The sequence below is a fragment of the Condylura cristata genome, unplaced genomic scaffold (assembly GCF_000260355.1).
Source record: "Condylura cristata isolate star-nosed mole 26May11 unplaced genomic scaffold, ConCri1.0 scaffold00029, whole genome shotgun sequence".
NCBI lineage: Eukaryota > Metazoa > Chordata > Mammalia > Eulipotyphla > Talpidae > Condylura > Condylura cristata.
This window is the reverse complement of record NW_004567130.1, coordinates 4498333-4520848: the sequence shown is the minus strand read 5'-3', so window position 1 is coordinate 4520848 and position 22516 is coordinate 4498333. Positions and strand designations below refer to the sequence as shown.

Here is a 22516-nt window from a genome sequence, read left to right as displayed (position 1 = left end):
CCCCCTTGGGCTTTGACTCTTTACCTGAGCCTGGACACCCTCTCTGGCCTGGACCACCAGCCTCCCACCTTGGCCTAGGCACCCTTTTCTGGCCAGGACCATCCTGCCTTCCTGGGCCAGAACCTCCCCTCCCGGGCCTGAACCCACCCGCTCCCGGGCCTGAGCTACCGCACCCTCCTGACCTGGTCTTCTGGGTCTGGACCTCCTTTCCTAGAGTGGACCACCCTCCCACACCCATTTGACCTGGCCTTGTGCTGAACTTGGACCCCCACTGGCCGGTTTGGTTTTCCTCTTTGGGCCTGGACCCCCTGCCTGACCTACTTGAGTGGTGTTTTGGGTTAGACCTGGGGGAATCCAGGCATCCCACAGACAGGAAAGTGTGCCCTGGATGCTGAGATGCTGAGTGTGTGTCTGGCATGTGACAGATACCCCGCCCCCCAGGTCGGGCACCTGTGCTCCCCACCCCCCTTGTTAAGGTGGCAGCTCTGGCTCCTTGCTGAAATGCTGGTTTCTTCAGGAGGATAAACAAGAGTTCTTCACACACTCAGATCAGAAATGGAACTTTATTAGCAGAAAATAGTAGTAATCGCCCCCTCACCCCAAATCTTAGGGCTAAAGAGAGCTTTGGGGTGACTGACATCTGAAGTCCTGGCTTTGTATCTGTGCAGTGGCCCCAAGAGGCAGAAGTCTGCTGAGTGGGCTTGTGGACTAGCCCAGCTCCTCTGTCCAGGCGGTTGCAAACTGTTCCACCTTCTCTTGGCCCCTGGCCAGCTGTGAGCTGCTGGTGTCCAGGGACGCTGTCAGCACTGCCAAGGCCACAGGCAGGATGCACTGAAGACTCCCAAACCAGAGCTGGGCAGCTTGTGTAACTCACCAGGGATGGGGCTTGGGCCATCTGTTTTCAAAAAAAAATTTCTAGTTTTAAGCTTTTCATTTTGTATTTATTAAAAACTAACGAAAGTAGCACAAAGCAGATAAACACCTGAAGACACGTTCAGCATCATTGTCCAGTAGTTAAATACAAATCAAAGTCACAAGGAGATATGACCAGCACTTACTAGAGTGGGCAGAACACAGATACTGATAGCACCAGTTTGGTAATTCCTTAAGAGGTTCAACTTGCTTCTGTACTTCTGGTCATTTAGTCTAGAGAAGTGAGACTCTCATATAAAAATCTATATGTGGTTACTTATCTACAGTTGCCAAAAAACTAGAAACAGCCCAAAGGTGTGTGGGTCAGCAGTGATGAGCTATACCTGTGTGCCGTGGGCTACCCACCCCCTCCCCCCAACTCCCAGGGCCTGTGCCCCCTGGCCCAACATTACTTGGGGTCCATACATTGCAGCCGGGCAAGAGGGGGCTGTCTGTGGAGGCTGGGTCCTAAGGAGTTTGGATATGGGGGCTGCAAAGGGTAGCAGCAGGGGTCTCAGTGGTGATGGGAGATCAGCTGAGTGACCAGGACTGCCCGTGTGAGAAGCACTGTGGGCTACACACAAGGTGACGAAAAGGGAGGGGCTAGGCCGCAGGACCTGGGATCCTGGCTTGTACATAGTGTTCTACGTGAGGAGGGGCCACCACCACAGGACCCGGGCATGTCTGGAGCTTGTCCTGAAATCCCTACTTAGACTCCCTGGTGCCAGTGTCCCACCTGATCACAGGAACAGCAGAAAATCAAGGAATGAGATAGATCTGCTGCCCAGTTCTCTTCCCAATGGGCTAGTGTTTGTATCTGGCACATTTGTGGGCGTCCAGTTCACGTCCATGTCTAGCCCATGTGTGACTGGCTGCAGCCCATCCGCTTCCACCTATCAATGATGACATCGCTCGGGGACAGCCTGAGTGGCGAGCACCCTTTTGCTCACAGAACCTTAGGACTCCTCTGCGCTTTCACTGCCCTACTCTGGCCTCCCCTCTCTTCCCTTTCAGTGGGGAAGGGCCTTTCACAGCCTCAGAGTAGTCAGGCACTTGCTGAGTTCCAGAGCACAGGCTGCTCCAGGGCTGCCCACCATGTGGTAGGTGGGGGCACATTGCCGCTCTGGGGTAGATCTGTTGACAGCACCTATAGGCAGGAAGTACAGGCCTTTCCTGCCTGCCTGTCCCTGATTTGTGGTCTGCTGACACCGTCTGTTTTGGTTTGTAGTCCACTTGGGGAGGCTCTCCCTGTTTTTTATTGAGTATGTGAGTCACAAACATGACTTAAAAATCAAGCCTGTACATTCACATTGAGAAGTCACTCTCAGGCCTGGGTCCACTGTCTGCTCCCATCCACCCTCTGGTGACCAGCTCTATCCTCACTTTGTGCACACAGGAGCAGATTCTTATATTTGGCTTGGGGATATTAGTAACAGGGTGCACAGGTTTTTATTCAGATTACTGTTCTAGCATATTTTGTGTTCTGCAGAATTAGGAGTCTGTATTACAACAGCTTCGAAGTTCAGTAGTTATAGGTGATTTGTCAGTGCTGAACTAGTGCAGACATCACATGTGCTATTTTATCTACTTCTCATTAGAGCCTGGGAAGGAGAGCTACATTTCCGGCCATTTTTATAGATGAGGAAACAGAAGCTTAGAGTTTAAATCACTTGCCCAAGGTCATACAGTTTGTGACAAAGCAGAGTGTGTGGTTCTGTTTAGGACTTGTTTGGTTGTAAGGACAAAACTCCCTTCACATTCCTATGGCATTAGACTCAGGACATGGGGTGGTATGAAAAGTAGAGGGGCCCAGGCTGACGACACCCTCCATGCTTTCCCAACAGCACAGTGGACCCTGCACCCTCCTTAACTTGTGTGACCTCGACCACCCTGTACCTTGGCAGCACCACACAGCCGCCATAGCATGAGAGAGTCCACCTCCTGGATGGGGTCCTGGGGTCAATAAGCACCCTCAATTTATTTGAGCCACTTAGAGGGGGTTGTGTTCACTGTGTAAAAGATTGATAACTCCTTCACAAATACTGACAGCCAACTTGGAAATCTTTTTGGAGCTGGCTGGCAAGAAGTCACACCATAAGATTTTTAGAGAAATATACAAAGCACAGAGGGTTACTATAGTGGCCTAGCTGCAGTGAGTGCTGATCTTTTGGGGCCTCATGTCGCGCCACCTCAGCCCCTCCAGCCTGGGTTTTGGCCATATGTGTCTCGGAGTGCCCAGTTCTCTCTCTCTCTCTGTGGTATCCCTTCATCTTCTGGCCCCGCTCAGTTGTTGCACTGCTGGGGCCCGCTGGGCCTATCTCAAACTCCCAGCCTTGCGGTCCTGATACAGGTTACTCCAGGTTAAACCAAGTGACAGTGATAACAATGGGTGTGTCCTACCCCTCTTCACACCCCACTCATGTAGCACTGCTGTCTCAGGGGCCAGGGTAGCATCTGGTACAATCCGTGGAAGCCACCCAGTGAGTGAAACCACTGACTTTGATTGAGTCCAGGGCACTAGAGGTTAACAGGCAGGGCCTATGGGGGCTCATAGGCTGCACATGGGCTCCAGAGAATGCAGGGAAACACTGGGTGGAGTGAAATGCTAAAGCTCACTTCTCTGCTAGCTGCTTTCCAGTAGAGGAGAGGTGCTGCAGCCATCACATGCCTTCTCTCATCCTGGCCTAGGTGGGGCAACCATGGATGCTATCTTGGCACGATTGAAGCTCTTGAACCCAGATGACCTGAGAGAGGAAATTGTTAAAAACGGACTAAAGTGTGGCCCCATTACATCAACCACAAGATTCATTTTTGAAAAGAAACTAGCACGGGCATTACTGGAGCACAGAAGCACCCTACCTGGTCTCCTCCCTGAGCAAGAGGCTGCAGGGGCCCCTGCCCTTGGCCGGGACTTGCAGCAGGGTCTGCACTCTGAGCAGGCCAGCCTTTCCGAAGACAGGGATGTTGGTTACAGCACGGGCCTGAACCCGCCGGAGGAGGATGCTGTGACTGCAGAGACCCACTCCACACCCTTCTGCGCTGCAGTGTCCCTGGATGGCCACAGGAGCAGCCTGGCGACCCCTGCGGAGCCTGCTCTGTTCTATGGCGTGTGCCCAGCGCATGAGGACACCCCCCTGAGAAGTGGTAATGTGGCAGGTTGGGCTTCCTTCTCAGGCAGGCTCATGCACCCTAGTGGGGAGAGGCAAGTCTGAAAATCACAAAGTACAGAGGAGAAGACAGGGTTTATCACCATAATCTCCTCACCCCACGTTAACCACTGTCAGCATTTTGTAAGAACTTCCTGAATTTTTTATAAATCTGTATGTGAATTTTAATTTTTTTTTTTTTTTTTTAGAAAATTGGATTCTATAAGGTTTACTCCACTTTCAGATATTTATTGGCTGGCTGCCTTTGTCAGTTAATCATCTCTTTTCAATTCAGTATATCACAGCACCTTTTGTATTAATGCCAGTGGCTGATGAAAGTGGAAATCATTTTCAAAATCAAGAATTGCAATTTTATAGCCCTCCCTGGTGGCACAACAGATTAAAGCTCAGCACTAAAAAGCTAGCCACAGCCACTTCAACACAAGTGAGGGAGGTGACCCACTTGGCACAGCAGACCTCTCCTGCCTCACCCACTGGTCCCCTCAGCAGTGTACTCATCTCAGGGGGGAGTTACTCTCACCACCTGTGCACCTCTGGCCTGTATCCCAATTCTGTATGCATTAATAAAAAATCTTTAATAATAATAAAAAAATGTCAGGTCTAAGGTAAGCTTTTTTTTATTATTATTTGAGATATAATGTTGGTTTATAACACAGTCTGTATCTTAGGGTAACAGGTTCACACCTCTTCAGATATCTGTATGTGCTCAGACCTCACCCACCACCAAAACACCAATAATCCTTCTCTCACCCTCCCCTCTAATACCTCAGTTCTGCAGTCAGATTTCTAGAGCTGGTTTTGGTTTAATTCTGTTTGTTCCTTTCTGTGTTTCACATCAGTAAAGTAGTCTAGAATTTGTCTTTCTCCTTCTCACCTCACTCAGCATCATACCCTCCATTCCAACCATGTTGTTGCAAATAACAAGAGCTCATCTTTCTTCTAGCTGAGTCATACTCCATTGTGTGTGCTGACCACATCTTCTTTATCCACCTGCTTGTCCTTGGGCACTTAGGCTGTTTCCATAACTTGGCTACTGGAAAATAGTGCTGCAGTGGGCTGGGGTATGTATTTCTTTTCAGATTAGAGCTTTCCTGTTCTTTGAGTGCATATCTAAACATAGGTTGCACAGTATTTCTGTTTTTGAAGGACCCTTCACACTTGCTTCAGTAGTGGCCATATCTGCTTACATTCCCTCCAGAACATGTGAGGGCTCAGAACTTGCCCTCCAAACACATTACCGTCCACTGTGCAGGAGAGAACTTTCCAGTCTCTCACGGGAGCCGTTCTTGCCCTGTAGCCACACCTGTCACTGAGCTGCTGAGGGCAGGAGCCTCTGCCTTGTCTCAGCCAGTGCCTTCTTCACACAGTCTCTCACTGAACCCTTGGCCGTACCTGTTGACCATTTTTATTGGGCTGTGGACACAGTCTTCTGTTAAAAACTTCCCATCATTTGAGTATTGTGTGTGTAAGAGCTGAATCAGAACTCAGTGGTGAATCAGAACTTCCTGTAGAACTTTTTTAAAGATTTATTTATTCATGCATACAAGAAATGGGGCACAGGCCAAGGGTGTGTGGGGGGTGAGAGGATTCACCAGAGACAGAGTGTGGCTCAGAATAGGCTGACTGAGAAGTGCAATGCTGAGGGGAGTAGCTGGCCGGTCAGGAGAGGTCTGCCTCGTCACGTGGGTCACCTCCCGGGGCTGGCGGGGATCGAACTCATGTGGAAGTGGCTTTAGCTTCATTGTGCTATGCTTTAACCCGCTGTGCCACCAGGCAGGGCCCAGGACTGTTATAGTTTTTTAATTTTCTTTTTGGTCATTCACTCTAATTCATTGATTTAAACAATATGTCTTTGTTCTTTATCATTAACTATTCTCTTATCTAATCATTTTATTTTATTTTTTAGTGATTTTACAGTTTTTGTTTTTAGATTAAGGTTTTTTTTTATTTTATATGTATATTTTACATCACTCTTTTTTATTTTAATTTATTTATACATACAGACCTGGGATACAAGCCAGAGGTGCAGGGGTAGTGAGAGGATTCACCAGAGATAGAACAGGCACATCAACAAAGTACACTGCTGAGGGGAGCAGCGGGTAAGACAGGAGAGGTCTGCCTCGCCATGTGGGTCACCACCCATGCTGGGTATCAAAATCGGCCGTGGCTAGCTTTGTTGTGCTGTGCTTTAACTCGTGCCATCAGGAAAGGTCCTCTTTCTTCATTTTGTACATTTTTTCACCCCAGTTGTAATCCCCACGGACTTCCCACCACCACTTCACCCACATGCCATCATCATAGTCCTGTGTGCTCTTCCTGCCCCAGTTTTGATCCTAGTCCCTTCTCTATCCTCATAGAATGTCTGTGGTTTATAATTGTTTGTTGACTTTTGTTTTACTTTATTACAATTGCCTTTTTTTTTTTCCCCTGATCCCCTTACTTCTGCTATGAGTGAAGCCACCCAGTATTTTCCTTTTTCTTTCTGGCTTATTTCACTGAGCATGATCTCTTCCAGTTCCATCCATGTTGCCTCAAATAGCCTGACTTTATCTCTTTTAATTGCTGAGTCATATTCCACTGTGTATATGTACAACATCTTCATTATCAGTCATCTGTTTTGGGCATTTGGATTGATTCCACATCTTCCTGTTGTAAACATAGAGGTGCAGATGTTCTTTTGAGTTAATGTTTTTATGTCCTTTGGGAAGATACCTAAAAGTGGAATTGCTGGATCATATGAAAGCTCTTTTTTTTTTTTTTTTTTTTGAGAAACCTTCAAGCAGCTTTCCATAGTGATGGGAACAATTTGATTCCCACCAGCAGTAGGACTGCCATCCTATTCTCGGTTTCTTGGTTTGTTTAGAAAGGCATTCCCAACTCAAATCATGTTTAAAATTCTCTGGCATTATTTGCTATTGTCAGGGTTTTGTTTTTTTTTTTTAACTTGCCTTTTTGCTACTATTATTACTTAGTGAATTTTGGCTTTTAGTGTGTATTGTGTCCCTTGGAGATTAAATCACATGTAAAATGTGTCATTTTATACCCACACACATATATAGGAAGCATCTATGTCCTTTTGTCTGGCTAAGGTGTTTTTCTTCAAGAGTAAACCTCTGAAGCATTACCATCAGAAGAGCAGTCAGGCCTGGAGAGCTGAAGTATCTTGTCAAACCTCGGGCCTCTGGGTGGAAATGAACTGGCCCAGCTACATGCTTTTAATTTTCCTTCCTTCCTTTTCTCATGCAGAAAGGATTCATGTTTATGAAGACAAAAAGGAGGCACTGCAAGCTGTTAAAATGATGAAAGGGTCCCGATTTAAAGCTTACTCAAGTAGAGAAGATGCCGAGAAATTTGCCAGGGGAATTTTTGATTATTTCCCTTCTCCAAACAAAACCTCTGTGCCAGTGTCTCCTGTGAGGACAGCACCACTCTCTACCAATGGCAGTTTAAAAGGTAAGTTGCACAGCAGTTCATGTATGGATGTGTGTATTAAACTTACCTACAGGCACTCTGTGGCCTCTTTCTTCACCCAGCTTTCTCCAGTTTACCAGTGAGTAGAGTGCTGGGGGCTGATGGGCCAGGAAGCAACTTGCAGGCCCTGGAGCCGGCGAAGGTGTGCCAGGGTCAGGTCAGCAGCCCCTCTGCACTGCTTCCTCCTCCATCTACTACCTGTTAGGTTCAGGGTTAACATGGAGCAAAAACCTGACTTATGACTTTGGCCTCATTTAATCCCACAGAGCTCTTGATGTTCCCACTCCCTAGGCTGCTGGGCTTCCAGGGGAAGAACCCCTCCTTCCAATGGAGAATCCCACCTGCCCCTAGCTGCTATCCCTGACTCAGCCTTAGGTCTTCTAGATAGAATCATAATGATGTCAGTCAGAGATCTCCATCTTCACAGTCTGAAACCTCACTGAAACTGGCTCACTAAAGCACAAGGCAGGGGGCACTGGCAGGGGCCCTATGGGTCTTGTTGGACTCCCTGCCCATGGTCTGTCCTGTCCCCCAAGACCTGGCCCCTTGTGCTGCCCTCGATAGATCTCTCCGGGCTCTGGGCTCTGCTGCTGCTGCTGCTGCCACTTCTCACACAGCACAGCAGGTGCCAACCCCGGAGTGGCTGGGTCAGGGGCTATGTGTTCCAGCTGGATGTAGCCTCAGGAGAGGCTTTCTGTCCTGGAGTGGCCCCTTGTGGGTGGGTCCAGCGCTGTGTAGTCAACAACCCTAAATTCTGTCTCTCAGATGGTCTGTGTGCATCTGAGCCAGAAGCTGCAAACAAGGAGCGAGCGAACAGCTACAGAAACCCCCGCACGCAGGACCTTACTGCCAAGCTCCGCAGAGCAGTGGAGCAGGGAGAGGGCAAGGCCTTTTCTGACCTTGTCTGGAGCAACCCGCGGTATCTGATTGGTTCAGGGGATAACCCAACTGTTGTGCAGGTGAGCCTGCCTGCACACACGGGGCTGGGCAGCACCCAGCAGGAGCTGAGAGTCTGCCGCTTCCTTTAGGAGGGGTGCAGGTACAATGTCCTTCATGTGGCTGCCAAGGAGGGCCATGCCTCCATCTGCCAGCTGACCCTGGACACCCTGGAAGACCCCGAATTCATGCGGCTCATGTACCCAGATGATGACCCCCACATGCTGCAGAAGCGCATCTGCTACATTGTTGACCTGTACCTGAATACTCCTGACAAGGCGGTATGTGTCCTAGCAAGCAGGTTCCTGGTCTCCCTCAAAGTGAGGCTTGTACTTCTGTGCTGTGATGTTAGCTGCGTCCCTGTCCTGGTCACTCCCTGCTCTACGCACCTGCCCTCCTGGCCATTAGGAGGACTGAGCTGGGCTGGGGCTGGGTGCCCAGGGTGAAGGGACATCAGAATGCTCTGGCACCCTCCAGTATTCTATGCATATGTTTTTTCCCACTGAGCAGCATACTAGGAACCACTCACATGGGGTTAACAGTACGTAGGTTGATTTTAACAGTACGTAGGACTTAGTGAGGATTCTGAACAGAAGAGTCCTGCAGCTACATGAGGGGATATGGCAGTGTAACGCCCACACTCTAGCTCGCAGCTGTGGCAGCATCCAGTACGCTGTGGCTGCAGGAGCTGCGTCGAGCTGTGCCCTGACCTGCCCTAGTGCTTCTTCATCCCTGGTGAGAGCTGCCAAGTGGTGTGGGCACAAGTGCATACACTGGAGATGTGGGGCCGGGTCAGCCAGAAATGTTAGGGACTCGGCACTGCTCTGTGGGAGTGAGGGCAGGCCTGGGGTCAGGTTTATGGAGCTTAAGGGAGTGGCCTGTCACTGCAGGCAGGACACCCGGGGCCCTGTTGGAGATGGCACAGTGGTGTGGGCGGGTCTTTACTGGCACACGGCCACCCTGGTCCTGGCACTTGGCTTGCAGCAGAGGAGAGGATGGGAAGGTCAGAGCCCATGGAACTCCTGTGCACCTGATGAGGTCAGCCTTTCGCCAAATCGTCCTGAGGGTATGGGTGAGACACACTGACTTGAGGGTATTTGCTTTCTTGGCCCATGCATTGTTGCAGGTGGGCTGAGCTGGCATGGGTGTGTGGCAGCCAGGCCCTTCAAGAGAGTAGCAAAGGGAACAGGACAGCCTGTCAGGAACAGAGGGCTGCCTACTGTCCCTATGGTCCTCAGGGCTGGGTGGGTCTGTCCCTGGTAGGCATGTGGGACTGGACAGGCTGTGCCTGACCTGTGGTGCTGCCACACAGCAGTTTCCAGCAGGCCTGGTAGTCTGCAGGTGGCAGGTGAAGGGGCAGCACCAGGGAGTTGGGCAGCAGACCCCTCCTGAGGGAGCTGGATGTGGCCAGATGCCTTCACTGCAGCGCCCCTGCGGGCAGCTGTGAGAAGAAATGGGTGCTCTTGGCCACTGCCCACCTGGAGGATTGAGGCTGCTACCCAGTGCTGGGAGCCAGGTCCACCCGGCATGGCTATGGGGACCCCCCCCCAATTGGACAGAGGCAGCAGACACAGTTCTGGAACTGGCTAAAGGGAAGCTGCTGCTGGCACGTCATTTACAGAAATGGTTTCCTTCATGGTCTTTAGTTTTTGATTATTTTACTAATACATGTCTCTACCTTAGAGTGCCCCTGGGAAACGAAGTGTGATAAGCAGCTGTCTCCTCACCTCCGCAGGCCTACGACACGCCGCTTCATTTTGCTTGTAAATTTGGGCATGCAGATGTTGTCAACGTGCTCTCTTCACACCCTTTAATTGTGAAAAACCCAAGGAACAAATACCATAAAACCCCTGAAGACGTGAGTACCCACCTGGCGCTGCTGCTCTACTGTCAGGCCTGAAGCAGGGTTTGGAGTCTCAGCAGGTTCCCTCTGAGTCACCTGGCCCTGGTGGGCACATGTGGGGCTGGCCAGGCTGTGCCTGAGCTGTGGGGCCACTACACAGCAGGAGCCTGAGCCCCCCTGAGCAGCACATGCTGCAGCCCATGTAGCTTGAACATGTAGGTGTCCTATGGGCCAGGGTTAGAGGGGGTCCTTCCCCGCCTCATGCTGGGGCCTCAGGACTCACACCCCGCCCCCCGCCCCACCACCTTAGGTGGAGCCTCTGCTGCCAGGTCTGGCTCCCCCATCGAGTATTCAGCATGAAGTGCAGTTTGGGATCCATGGTGGACATCTCAGTGATGTCGCTTAAAAGAGAATTTTACTTTATAATCTTGGTGAGATGGTGATTCTCTGCCTCTTCCTTCCTACTGGCTGCTTACCATCTCTTGTGGGAACATCACTGCAGTTCTCCAATGACTGAGAAGTGGTTCCTACAGTTGCAAAAATCAGGCACTGACCCCTGCTGGGTCAGGGTCTCCTTTTATGCCCACCAGGCTCGAGACCAGAGCAGGCCCCGTGTCCCTGCCCTGCAGCCCACAGAGGCCTGCTCTGGAGTTGCAGGCAGCGTGGGGGGTATGGTTCTCCAGTAACGTTGGAGCTGCCTTCTGTCCCTGGCTCCTTAAGTTTCACAGAACATTCCAGTAGAAGTGTGTTGTCCAGACAGTGTCCAGTCATAGGTCTTAGGGAATATCAGCATCAAGATACTACCCTTGTTGAATTTATCAGGTTTTAGTGGCGCAAAAACATGATAAGAGTCTGAGTGTTCATACGTTGTGTTTTTGAAATAGGTTATTTGTGAAAGAAGCAAAAGTAAATCTGTGGAGCTGAAGGAGCGAATTAGAGAATATTTAAAGGGTAAGATATGTGTGGGCTGGCGTGGATGGGCCCTAGTGCCGATCCCTCCAGCCCCACGGTTACTCCTGCCCCTGGGCCTCCTCTGTCCTTACAGAGCTCCTGCCCTGTGGCCAGGGCCCTCCCACAGCACCATGTTGTGCCTATTACTGTTCTGGTGGGCCAGGGTCTCTGAAACCCACAGGACCCCTCTCCTTGGGCTGAGATGTGAGCAGAACCAGCTAGTCTGAGCCCCTGGCCACAGGGGTTTGTTCTGTTGGGAGTTACCTCTGGGTTTCCTCTCTTTGCCTAGGCTTCAGGGCCACCTCCCTGCTGCCCTGCCCCACCTTGGCCAAGCTGCACGCCCCTCCCCCCCACCCCTACAGTCAGGCCCACTGGGCAGGGCACTGAACTGGCCATAGCTTTGCCTGCCAGGCAGTCCCTTTGCCTGGGCTCTCGGGGCCCATTGACCTGGCCCAGATCTCAGAGCAAACCTGTCCAGGATGTGGAGGCTTTACCCAGGCACCGCCATTGTCTGCTCTCACCAGTGAGCCAAGAAGGTGCCTTCTTGCTGTCAGAACAAGCAGCAGGGGCCTGGAAGCCCTTTGCCCACTATACCCAGATTTCCACCTCTAGCCCGGCCCTCTTAGGCTCTACTTCAAGTCCATTGCATGGGTTCTTCCCACTGCCCCCACCAGGCCCCTCAGCCCACCTGGTTTCCTCCAGATCCCAGCACTGTCCATGCCGCGCTCAGCTGAACCCTTCCTTCCCCCTTTCCCAGAGCCTGCATGGAGCCCCTGGCTGCTTGCTCCCTCTCCCTGCCAGGGGCAGGGCCCCTTCTTGTGTCTGATGCCTAAGGGGCCCTGGAGCAGTGCTCAGTGTGTGTGTGTTCTCAGGCCATTACTACGTGCCGCTGCTGAGGGCGGAGGACATGTCCTCCCCTGTGATCGGAGAGCTGTGGTCCTCGGACCAGACAGCCCAGGCCTCTCATAGCCGACCCTGGGGAGGTGGCCCCAGAGACCCTGTGCTGACCCTGAGAGCCTTCGTGGGGCCCCTGAGTCCCTCCAAGGTGAGTGGTGTAAGCTTCTGGAGCCTGCTCAGAAGTTCTGGGTGTCCAGACCCAGCTTTGTGCTTGGCCGTCAAGGCCAGGGTTCCAGGAGCCCCAGTGCTGGGCGCTGAGGGCATTATCAGCATCTGCGGGAGGAACGAGGGTCTGGACCAGGCCAATTACCAGCTCCCACCTGCTCAGACTCCTGCAGATGTTGGGCCGACATGGGTGACGGCATAGCCCTGGCAACTGAACACGTGAAGGGCCCAGCACCCCCACTCTGTAGGCCTCGCAGGTTTCAGGCTCCCTGGCACTGCTGCTGGGTGCCGCGCACAGCTCAGCTGAGCTCTCCTCGCAGGCAGAAGACTTCCGCAGGCTCTGGAAGACTCCACCTCGAGAAAAAGCCGGATTCTTCCACAGCGTCAGAAAGTCAGACCCTGAGAGAGGTGCCGAGCGAGTGGGCAGGTACTCCAGGGCATGGGTGGGTTGTCGGGGGAAGGGCTGGGGCCCACGCAGCATCTCCTCAGCAGTAAAGGACAAGCGCTTGAGGTGATGTGGCTGCTGACCAGTTAACAAGTAGCACCTTGAGTGTTTCTTTACTGCAGTTGCCAGTGCACCAGGTGGTCATGTGAAATTCCAGTGTGGGGCTCAAGCTTCTCAAAATCTGTGCCGTTTTAGGCTTATAACCAAGAACTGAAGGACACTTAAGCACATTCACATGTGTGACCAGACTGATGTCCCCCAGCTTCACATGACTGGTGGGATGACTGGAGAGGCATCTGTATGGCCTCTCACTGGCTCACCTGTGACCTCTGACTTCTAGCATCCCTAGAGGGTGATGGGTCAGGTTTCCTTCCCTTCCGTGACCAGCTCATCCTGAAGCAGTTCCATGGACTCCCAGTCTGCCCTGCCCTGTGCCTCTGGGCCTCTCTGCTTACTGATGCTGGGCTGTCCCCACAGAGAGCTGGCTCATGAGCTACAGTACCCCTGGGCTGAGTATTGGGACTTTCTGGGCTGTTTCGTGGACCTCTCCTCCCCGGAGGGCCTGCAGAAGCTGGAGGAGCACCTTGCTCAGCAGGATGCAGGCAGGAACACCCAGTATGAACCAGGAGATGAGCTCTGTGCCTGGGAGGAAACTCCCACTTTTGGTGAGAGCATGGCACCCATGAGGACTCTCCCTGCCCTTGACCTCAGGGGGAGGAGAGTTGGGTACAGGCTGGGTTTCCTTGGGGGTGTCCTTACCTCCCAGGGCCTCTGGGTGGGGCTGGGTTGCTGGGCGCGCACACTGAAAAGCTGCTCTCTCCCCCCAGCCTGGCCTGGGAGGAGTAGTGGCTCCATCTCCGTGAGGGCCTTTCTCGACGAGGAGGACGACGCAAACTCAGGGGAGGTCACCAGCCAGCAGGATGCAGTGCATGGCCCTGCCCAGCCCTCTATAGGTGCCTCTGGGGACCTGGGTGGCCACAGCTGGCCCCTGGGGCCGAAGACCAGCCCCAAAGCTGCCAGCACCAGCTCCCAGAGCAGTGGAGACCGCCCCCATCACCCCACCAGCAGCAGCCAGGTCCCTGGTGCAGAGGGGGCACCCCCGCCACTCATCTCTAGTTTGGCTGCTGAGTTTGATAAATTGAATTTGCGGAACATAGGAAGCAGCTTTCCTAGGACATGGAGTAGAAATGCAGAAGCTGGAGATGATGCCCTGGAGTCAGGAAGAGACACAGCAGAAAGTGACTTGTTGGCAGCAGACATGCTCCAAACCCAAGGGGAAACAGAGAGCGAAGTGGCAGCCACTTCTTCACCACCGCTGGGGGGGCTCGTCTGGAGGCGCTTCCTTTTAGGGTAAGTAAGAAGAGTGAATAAGGGGGCCCAGACTGGGAGGTGAGCGCAGGTTCTGGTGAGTCCTCCCCACCCAAGCCAGTGGGTCTCATCCTCTCCTCCTTGGGGCACTCTCCCCGTAGGCCACTACCCCAGCGGGGGCAAGCTGTCCTTGGAGTGAGTTTGTGTGAACACATACCAACGGTGGTGTCTGTCACCATCCCCTGGGTACAAAGCACATGCTTTCAGGGCAGCAAGTGGCCTTATCCTCACAGCCTGGCATGGACCCAAGGTGGCAGAGGCCCTGATTGGTGTGCACCGCCCATCCTGAGCGGCTCCTAGTGAGAGGGCTTGGTGGGAGTCTGGTTTCAACCCCTGGCGTGAGCTCACTCCTTGTCTTCTAGGGAGGAGCCGTCCAAACTAGACAGGGATGTCCTGGCAGCTCTGGAACGCGTGGACGTGGACCCCGGCCAGTACCCCGCTGTGCACAGGTGGAGGAGTGCTGTTCTGGGCTTCTCACCCTCCGACAGACAGAGGTACCGCTAGGTCTAGGTGCAGGTCCCTTCAAGGGTGGTGGGTGATCGCCACTGCTACCAAGGAAGAGTGCATGCAGGCAGGCTGGGGCTGGGAAGGCAGGTGGACAGCACCCCATGGCCCACAGTTTCAGGCATGCTGGGGTGCAGTTGTCTGACCTCAGCCCTGACATCCTGCTGACGTTTCCCCTTCTTCTCAGCTGGCCAAGCCCTGCCCTACAAGGAAGGCTGAAGTCTCAGCTGGTGGATCCTGCTCACCCTCGCAGCTGCAGCCCTGTGAGGGGCATGTCCTCCAGGGGCAGCCCAGGAAGGCCCGGCGCAGGCCCTCACTCCCCTGGCCTGGGCAGCCCCAGACGCTACAGCCCAGCTTGTGGGGGCCACCTCCGCAGGATGGTGCTTCTGGCCCAGCCTGCTGGTTTGTAGGCACCCAGCTCCCTCTTCCCAGAAAGAAGGGTAACAGATTTAGTACTAAAACTTCACAAAAGAATACATTCTGCTTAATTTATTAATCCTCACGTTGAGGATGGAAGTATTGTAGGCTGCGCATGTGTTCTGTATAAGATCGAGGTTCTGCTTTTGGGGAGAAGTTGATGTGGGCACGTTTGGATACGTGACTTCTGGGAACAGCTAGTCTGGCCAGTGCGGAGTGCACAGGGTGCCCAGCTGCTGGCATCCCCATCTGGCCAGGAGGGCTGTTTCTGGGGAAAGCCACTGTTGCTCTGGCTCCTAACGGGAGAGCCCTTTGCTTTGCCACCCAATCAGTTGCTTAAGCCCAGGAATAAATGATCCTTGACTTTTTGACTCACAAAGACATAAGTCAGGCCATCAAACATGCTTAGACTGGTGCCCACGGATGCAGCTTTTCTGGGGATACTTGTCCTGCAGGCAGCCACACAACCACTCACCCTCCCTATGCCCTGGGAGAGTTGCCCACCAGACTCCTGACTGGAATTTATGCCATTCCAGTCCTTGTATGTCTCCTTAGTAAAGGGCACTGCTTCAGGCAGCTTGTGTCTGGCTCTGCCACCCAGGACAGCCCCACAGCGGCCCCAGCACCACCGTGAGTGCAGCCGGGGTGAGCTTCCCTAGGAACCTCAGTGCCTTTTGTATGTACATCACTTTACTCCTGACCTTTTTGAGAATATGCAGTGATACTAATTAGGTAGGAGTTTTTCTTTGTAAAAATTCTGAATTGAAACTTGTATAAAAAGTCTTACTGCTTTCACCTGGTAACAGGAGACTGGTCCGCAGTCTTAGGGGCCGAGCTGGGTCCAGTAGCAGGTAGCTCACAGTGCTTGCACTCGTTGAGCCGACAGTCCAAGAGCAGCACTGGCTCCTCACAAGCCCCCAGCCACACAGGTTCTGTCTGTCCTCATGGGACGCCGGGTAGGTATTACGCCCGTGGCCTGCCCGTGGCCCCAGGTGGGGCCAGCTCCCAGCAAGTGCTCCGTTGCTCCTTTGGCAGTTTTTATGTTCTTTTTAAAAACACTTACAAAATAAATTATTTCTAAAACTATATGGTAGTAATTGTAAGCTTTTGGAAGACCCCTTTTCCCTGAGCCAGGGCTTTTCACAGTTAGGATGCTGGGACGGGCCCACAGGCCTGCAGGCTCAACCCCTTCCTTCCTGCTGGCTCAGAAACCACGGGGTCCAGAAGGGGCAGCCACTGGCTGGCAGCAACAAGGAGGATCCTCTTGAATGATTTTTGGGTGTTCCAGAAACTACAGCTCCCAGAGGCTGTGACAGCCTAGGAGTGGCTTCTTGCTGGGGGTCAACTGCCATGTTTTGTCTTCCCAGCCATCTGCCCACTGGTGCACCCAGGCATGCACTTTTTGTCTCATCAGCACTTTGCATTTAGCTTGTATATCATATCTGTGCAAGCTTCTTTCTGGCCTGTCCCAGAAGAAAATACGTCAGTGGGGCCTCCCTGGTGACCTGGGGGTTAGTCTCAGGTTGTCACCACTAAAGCCTGAGTTCAATCCCTGGTCAGGGAGCTGACCCACGTGGCACAGCAGGCCTCTCCTATCTCCCTAGTGCTCCCTTCAGCAGTGAAATTTGGTCAATCCACCTGTTTTGCTTCCCAGTCTGTCTCTGGTGAATATTCTTACTCCCACACCTCTGGCCTACACAACTCTTTTACTAAATAGATCCTTAAAAAAAATACACACCATTGAACACTACAGCAGGTACAAGCTGCCAGGTGGTGCTGCAGTCCCTGTTGTGCAGCTCTTTGGGTCAAGTCTTATCTTCACTGACCTCTCAAGAGGTCTTTCTCCCACCCGTCAGAGGGCCTCCTGCCCTCTGGCCACCTTGCCCCAGTATAGGCACTGCCTACTGCTTGGGGTCCAGCACATGGGATAGATGGGGCTGGCAGTAGGCAGCCATGAGGGAGCTATCTGCACCATCAGACCTCAGCAGCCCAGAGCCAAGGCTGCCAGTCACTGCAGCCCTGGGAGTTGGCAGAGGTCCTGGCTCACTTGTCAATGTTTCTGAGATCTGATGCTGTGGGGCAGGGCCCAGCTGCCAGCCACACCCACAGCTTGTTTCCTTCAGACATTAACAGCTTGAAACTGTGAACCAGTAAAATAAAATTTTATTTTATGGTTACTTCCAAAGTTGACACAGAAAATGGACCACACATCTGTTACTGTACTGACTACAGAAAATGTCCATATACTTCATAGAAATTACATGGTTTTTTCCTAAATTAACATAAGATTTGGGATGGACACGTGCCGTCTGCTGTTTAGTCACAAGCATGAAAGCAAACTCAGACTGAGTTGTTGGATAAGTGTTTTGTGCAGTGGCCCTGGCCAGGTCACCTCCCTAACCTATGCAGGTATACCTGGGACCCACAAACACCCAGCCATGACATGGCCCCTAAATGGAGTGAAAAACTGGCCATCAAAGCAAGAATCCAGATGAGGACAACCTTTGTCTAGGTGACAAAGGGTGTCAGTGAAGACTGTCTTGAAGCAGAATCAGTTCCAGGGGGATGGGCTGCTCGGGAGCCCTGGCGCCACTAGAAATGCAGGACCACATCTGGAGAGCCACAGGCCGGTACTGGGCATCTGTCTCTCAGACTTGTCCAGTCCCACAGGGCCTCCCTGCGCCCCACAGGCAATCCTGGTTGATGAGGGCAGGAAGATAGCCTGGACAGAGCACCAGCCTCTGGCTCAGAAGCCAGTCCTCCTGGGTCCTGGGTGCTGCCAGGGTGTCCATGGGGAGAAGGGAATGTGGCTGCTGAGCAGGGGGAACGGAGGTAGGGTGAGGGTGGGTCCAGTGCCCTCAGGAGCGGGAGATTTTGTCAGGAGGCATGAAGCCTGTGTCCCCAAGGGCCCTGAGTGCCACACGCCCATCAGGCCGGACCACCAGGTGGGTGATGCTGCCATTGTTGAGCGAGAGGCGGAGCCAGCCTTCTGGTGGAAACTGCAGCGCTCTGGAAAGAGAGGGAAGGACTCACTGGGACAGCTGTTCGACTTGGGGAGGGGTTCGGGCCCTGGGGCATGGAGCTCACCGGCACACGATGTAGCGGATGACATTGGCGTGGCAGATGAAGATCTCATAGCTGTCCTCTTGCTGCTTGGCGTCTGCCCTGTGGATGTAGTTGCGGAAGGCAGCCTCGATCCGGGCTCCATCTTCATAATACTGCTGGGGAGGCACAACAGTAAGCCTGAGCAGTGCCACTTTTAACAGGCACTCAGGGCAGGGGACAGGGGCCTTACCACAGCCTCCGGCTTCCAGTGAGACACAGGTGGGTCAGGCTCAATGGGGGCGCCTTCCCGCAGCAGGTCGGTGCTGACTCGGCAGACACCTGGAGGAGCAGCCTCTCAGCCATGGGTCCCACTCCACCCCATGGGCAACCCCAACCTGCTCCTCCCCACAGGCTGCCCCCACCTGGCAGATGCTTGCTGATAATGTCAGTGGTCTCCACAGCGCGGGTCATGGAGGAATGCACAATCTTATTGAACTTCAGTCCCAAACTCGCTAGCCGGAGACCAGTCAGTTCAGCCTGCTCTCGACCTGGAGGGTGGAGAACACCAGATCCATATCTATGGCCCTCACCAAGGTCCCTGGGGCAGGGGGCAGTGGGGCTGCTGGAGTCCAGGTGAAGGGCCAGCAGAGCAGGTTCCTGCCTTAGTCCAAGACTGAGGGTCATTGAGGCCCACCAGCAAGTGCCTGGCTGGAGAGAGGAGACGCTGACCAAGACCATGTCCAAGTCAGGGCTGTGTCCCCGAGGAAGGCAGGGCACGGGGCTCCTGTGAGGTGGGGGTGGGAGGCCCGGGGCCTGTGTGGCAGCCACATACCCAGGGCTGTCAGAGTGCGGTCCTTCTCCAGGCTGGCATCCACATGGTACTGTGAGTGCCTGATGAGGAAGATGTGCCTAGTGGCCTTAGCTTTGCAGTGGTCCAGCCTGGAGGCCAGTTCCTCTTCTCCAGACTCCAGGTTCCGCTTTCTCAAGTTAACCAGCGACAGGGGCTCTCGCCTAGTGTTGAAGGACAGGACAGACTGCTCCAGGTCCCCATGAGGACCTCAGGGGTTTTGCTTAGATGGTCTTCAGGGCTGGGGAATCATGGGGGAGGGGAGCTAAACCCCATGCTGCCTCCACACCAGCCTGAGAAGCCAGACCTCTGCACAAACCTTTCCTGCTCATTGCTGAGCCAGGGCTGCCCCAGGGGCATATGGGAACAAAAGAGATTGGATCAGCCCTCCTGTACTCAAGTCCTCTGAGGAAGGGCCAGCAACAGCAGCACAGAGCCAGTGGCAGGGAGAAAGGGACTGGCAATGGAGGAAGGGGGGTGAGGGAGGTGGCCAGAGTTGTGTGTCTAAAAGATACCACCAGTGTGCGATGCTGAGACTCTGAAGAAGTCACCTCAAGGGAGATGAAAAACCATGTCCTCAGAGGTACCAGCACATAGGCCAACCTGCAGAGCTAGCAACTCCTAGCACCATACCTGTAGGGGCACCATGGAAGGCTGGAGGTGTCTGTGGAGGAGGGTACAGCAAAGAGGCAGAGAAACAGCTGCATCTTATGTGAACAGTCAGTGCTGGACACACAGAGTGGAGGGAAATGTCTGGATGCCAGCAGAATCCTACTCTGGGTTCTAAGGGACACACTGGTGACTGAGGGTCCCTCCAGTTGCAAACCTGGGTGCCCTGATCAACCAGGCTGACTCCAGAGTGATACACAAAGAAAGATGGCCTGGGGAGGCTGCCCAGCCCAGACAGCACCCCCCACAAAGGTAGGCTGGGGAACAGACACAGAATGTGTCTGTTCTCCCTCGAGCAAGCCCATTAACTGGTGTGTATTTTCTTAAAAAGGCCCAAGAAATTCAGACAACCATACGGAAGTTTTTAAAAAGGTAACACCTCAGTCTAATCTGACAAAAACATTCCTGACAGCACCACTCAAAATGATCAAGGTCATCAAACAACTCTAAGAAACTGTCAAGGTCAAGCAGGCCTGAACAGAAGAATGGAGAACACAGGGGCCTCTCTACAGGGAGGCCATCAATCCAAAGCTGGGCTCTGACACAGAGCAGCACGAAGACAGCAGCTTCCCCTGCATCCCCAAGGCCACCCCCCATCCCAGCGTGCGCCCCCAGCTCCCCTCCTGCTGCCCACATGCTCCCCAGCCCCAAGTACCACAGAAGAGGCTAACAATGAAGACAACAAACAGGCACCGAGTATAGCTGAGAGCTTCTTGGGAATCTGATAGAAACAAGTCAGCTTATTTTAAGGGAGTGGGGTGGACCAAAGGCCACTGCCCGACTAGACACAGTCTAAACTGTCCAATAGCGACCAGTAATTTGCAATTTCAAATTAGCCACATTTAGATAGAAAAAGGTTGAAATTCCAGTTAACTATCTGGCCCAGTGTATCAAAAAAACTGTTTCAACAGATAAAAAATTATGTGTGCACTTTGATTTTCAATTCAATTAACGTTAAACAAGAGTAAAAACTGTTTCAAGTGTTGTGTCATGATATGTGGCTGGAAGTGAGGAGCCCACCCAAGAGCCCTACTGCAGAGGCTACCCGTCCCCTCCTCATCCAGCCGTCAGCTCCCAGGGACAGGAAACTGGCAGGGGGAGAGGGGAGTGGGGCGTGTGGGAAGTCGGGGAGCTGGGGTGCAAGGGGAGCACTGGGGCTGAGGGCCCGGAACGCCCCACGCACGTCACGCCAGCCTCCAGGGTGGCCCAAGAGAGAACCGCCCGCCCGCGCGCACCTGTCCCAGTTGGGGTCCCAGACGCTGGGTCCCGGGCGCACTGCCCCCGCCCACGCCGGCGACTCGGTCGCGCGCGGCTCCGCGTCTCCACCCGCGCGGGGCTTGCCCACCGCCACGGCCGAAAAGAGCACGGCGGCCGAGCCCCCAGCCAAGCCGCAGGCCGCCAGCTGCAGCGCCTGCCGGAACGCCATGCCGCTCGGGTTCGCGCGCCGCGCAGGCGCGCAGGGTCGGACGGCGCACCGCGAGGGACAAGCCTCGCGGCACCCGCTTCCGGCTGCAGGCCGCTCTGAGACAATTTCCGGAAAGGGGTCCGTGCTGCGCGTGCGCCAGAGGTCGCGTGGGGTCAACTCACGGACTGGGACCAACAGCGGCCTATCCTCTGGGCATTGTTCTGGCCGCGAGGCGGGTGTGCCCGGCTTGCCGCAGTGGCTGCGCTCTGTCTTTCCTGGCTCCCCAGCCGGGTGGCGTTTGGGCCTGAGCACATGGAGTATGTGGCCTGGGAGGGATTCCGTGAAAGGGTCCACGAAGGGCAGTTACCCTCAGGGAGCTTGGAGGACAGACATGTGAAGAAGTGTGCTACTTTCTTTCTCGCCTTGGGCTTGTACCAGGAACTTGAGAGACAGGGAAGTGAACAGGGCTTCGGGGATAGAGTGTCTGAGGGCAGGCTGTGGCCGGTCACTGTGTGTCTCATCCGCGGGCACAGTGGCAAGGCCACTAGAGCTCAGGGAGCAACAACACTGTGGCTTATGTAATGAACGGAAACAAGGGGTCTTTAAGCCACAGGTGAGGGTGAAGCAGCCACCTCACCCCAATCAGGGGTCATCAGCATTCAGGGGGCCTGAACCAAAGCCACTCATCCCATCTGGCCCCACCCTGCCCAGGAGGGCTAGATACCCCAGGCGGATCAAAGTGGTAATCATGGTTGCCTTGTAAGTAACCATGGATATCCTCCCTCATAACCTGTGCACCACGGCGGATGTGAACCCACAGAACCCAAGTCAGAGACTGGGAGATGACAATGAAGATGGGGGTGATAGGGTTCACACAGCACTAGATGGTCCTTTCACCTTCCCTCCCTGCTCAGAATGGGCCCCCACAACCCCTCCTTTCAGAGAGGCCAGGGGCACAAGAGGAAGGGCCATGGGGGCCTAGCAGAGCCCAACCTGCAAGGGCATCTGGGGAGACACTGGTTGCTGTATATGCTGGGGCTGACTCATGAAGGCAACCAAGGGTCAGCTGACACTACAAGGGGTGGGGTCCCTGGGGGGGGGCAAAAAAAGTCAAAGTGGGAAAAATTTCTGAGAAAGTAGAAGTGACACACAGGGCAGAAGAAAATGCTGAAAGAACACAGTCAAGGGTTGTTGTCTCCCTGAGGCAGGAAGGGCTCTGCCAAGGGGGAGTGATAGGGAAGCATCAGCTGGAAGGCTGGGCACATCTGTCACCTGCCCCCCCCCCCAAAGCAGCCCTGGAGCAGATATCTGAGCAGCTATCCTGAGCTGTATTGTAACCATTAAAAGATTTTAAAATCTGCATCCTTCCTGGTGCCACAATGGGTTAAAGTGCAGCACTGTGAGCCAGCTGCCAGCTGCCTCAGTGTGAGTTTGATCCCCACCCCAGAGGTGGGATTGGCGCAGCAGACCTCTC

At 53.7% G+C, this 22516-nt stretch overlaps 2 protein-coding genes across 3 annotated transcripts; one reads left to right on the top strand and one right to left on the bottom strand.

Moving 5' to 3' along the window:
- Positions 1 to 3601: 3601 nt before the first annotated feature.
- ANKLE2 (ankyrin repeat and LEM domain containing 2) lies at positions 3602 to 16129 on the top strand. The gene is made up of 12 exons (XM_012731176.1): positions 3602 to 4068; positions 7326 to 7532; positions 8316 to 8509; positions 8579 to 8767; positions 10222 to 10344; positions 11214 to 11280; positions 12153 to 12325; positions 12663 to 12769; positions 13265 to 13452; positions 13615 to 14137; positions 14518 to 14649; positions 14847 to 16129. Exons 1-12 carry the CDS (start codon positions 3612 to 3614, stop codon positions 15067 to 15069), a joined length of 2583 nt encoding a protein of 860 aa, XP_012586630.1. The 5' UTR covers positions 3602 to 3611; the 3' UTR covers positions 15070 to 16129.
- Positions 16130 to 17225: 1096 nt separating this feature from the next.
- PGAM5 (phosphoglycerate mutase family member 5) lies at positions 17226 to 21099 on the bottom strand. 2 transcript variants are annotated; one of them, XM_004690836.2, is made up of 6 exons: positions 20873 to 21099; positions 18954 to 19132; positions 18544 to 18669; positions 18372 to 18460; positions 18164 to 18297; positions 17226 to 18085 (listed from the first exon to the last, which is right to left on the bottom strand). In XM_004690836.2, exons 1-6 carry the CDS (start codon positions 21061 to 21063, stop codon positions 17935 to 17937), a joined length of 870 nt encoding a protein of 289 aa, XP_004690893.1. In that variant the 5' UTR covers positions 21064 to 21099; the 3' UTR covers positions 17226 to 17934. The 2 variants fall into 2 exon arrangements, with proteins under 2 accessions (XP_004690893.1, XP_004690894.1); XM_004690837.2 differs by having other exon boundaries at positions 18164 to 18294.
- Between the last annotated feature and the right edge of the window lie 1417 nt (positions 21100 to 22516).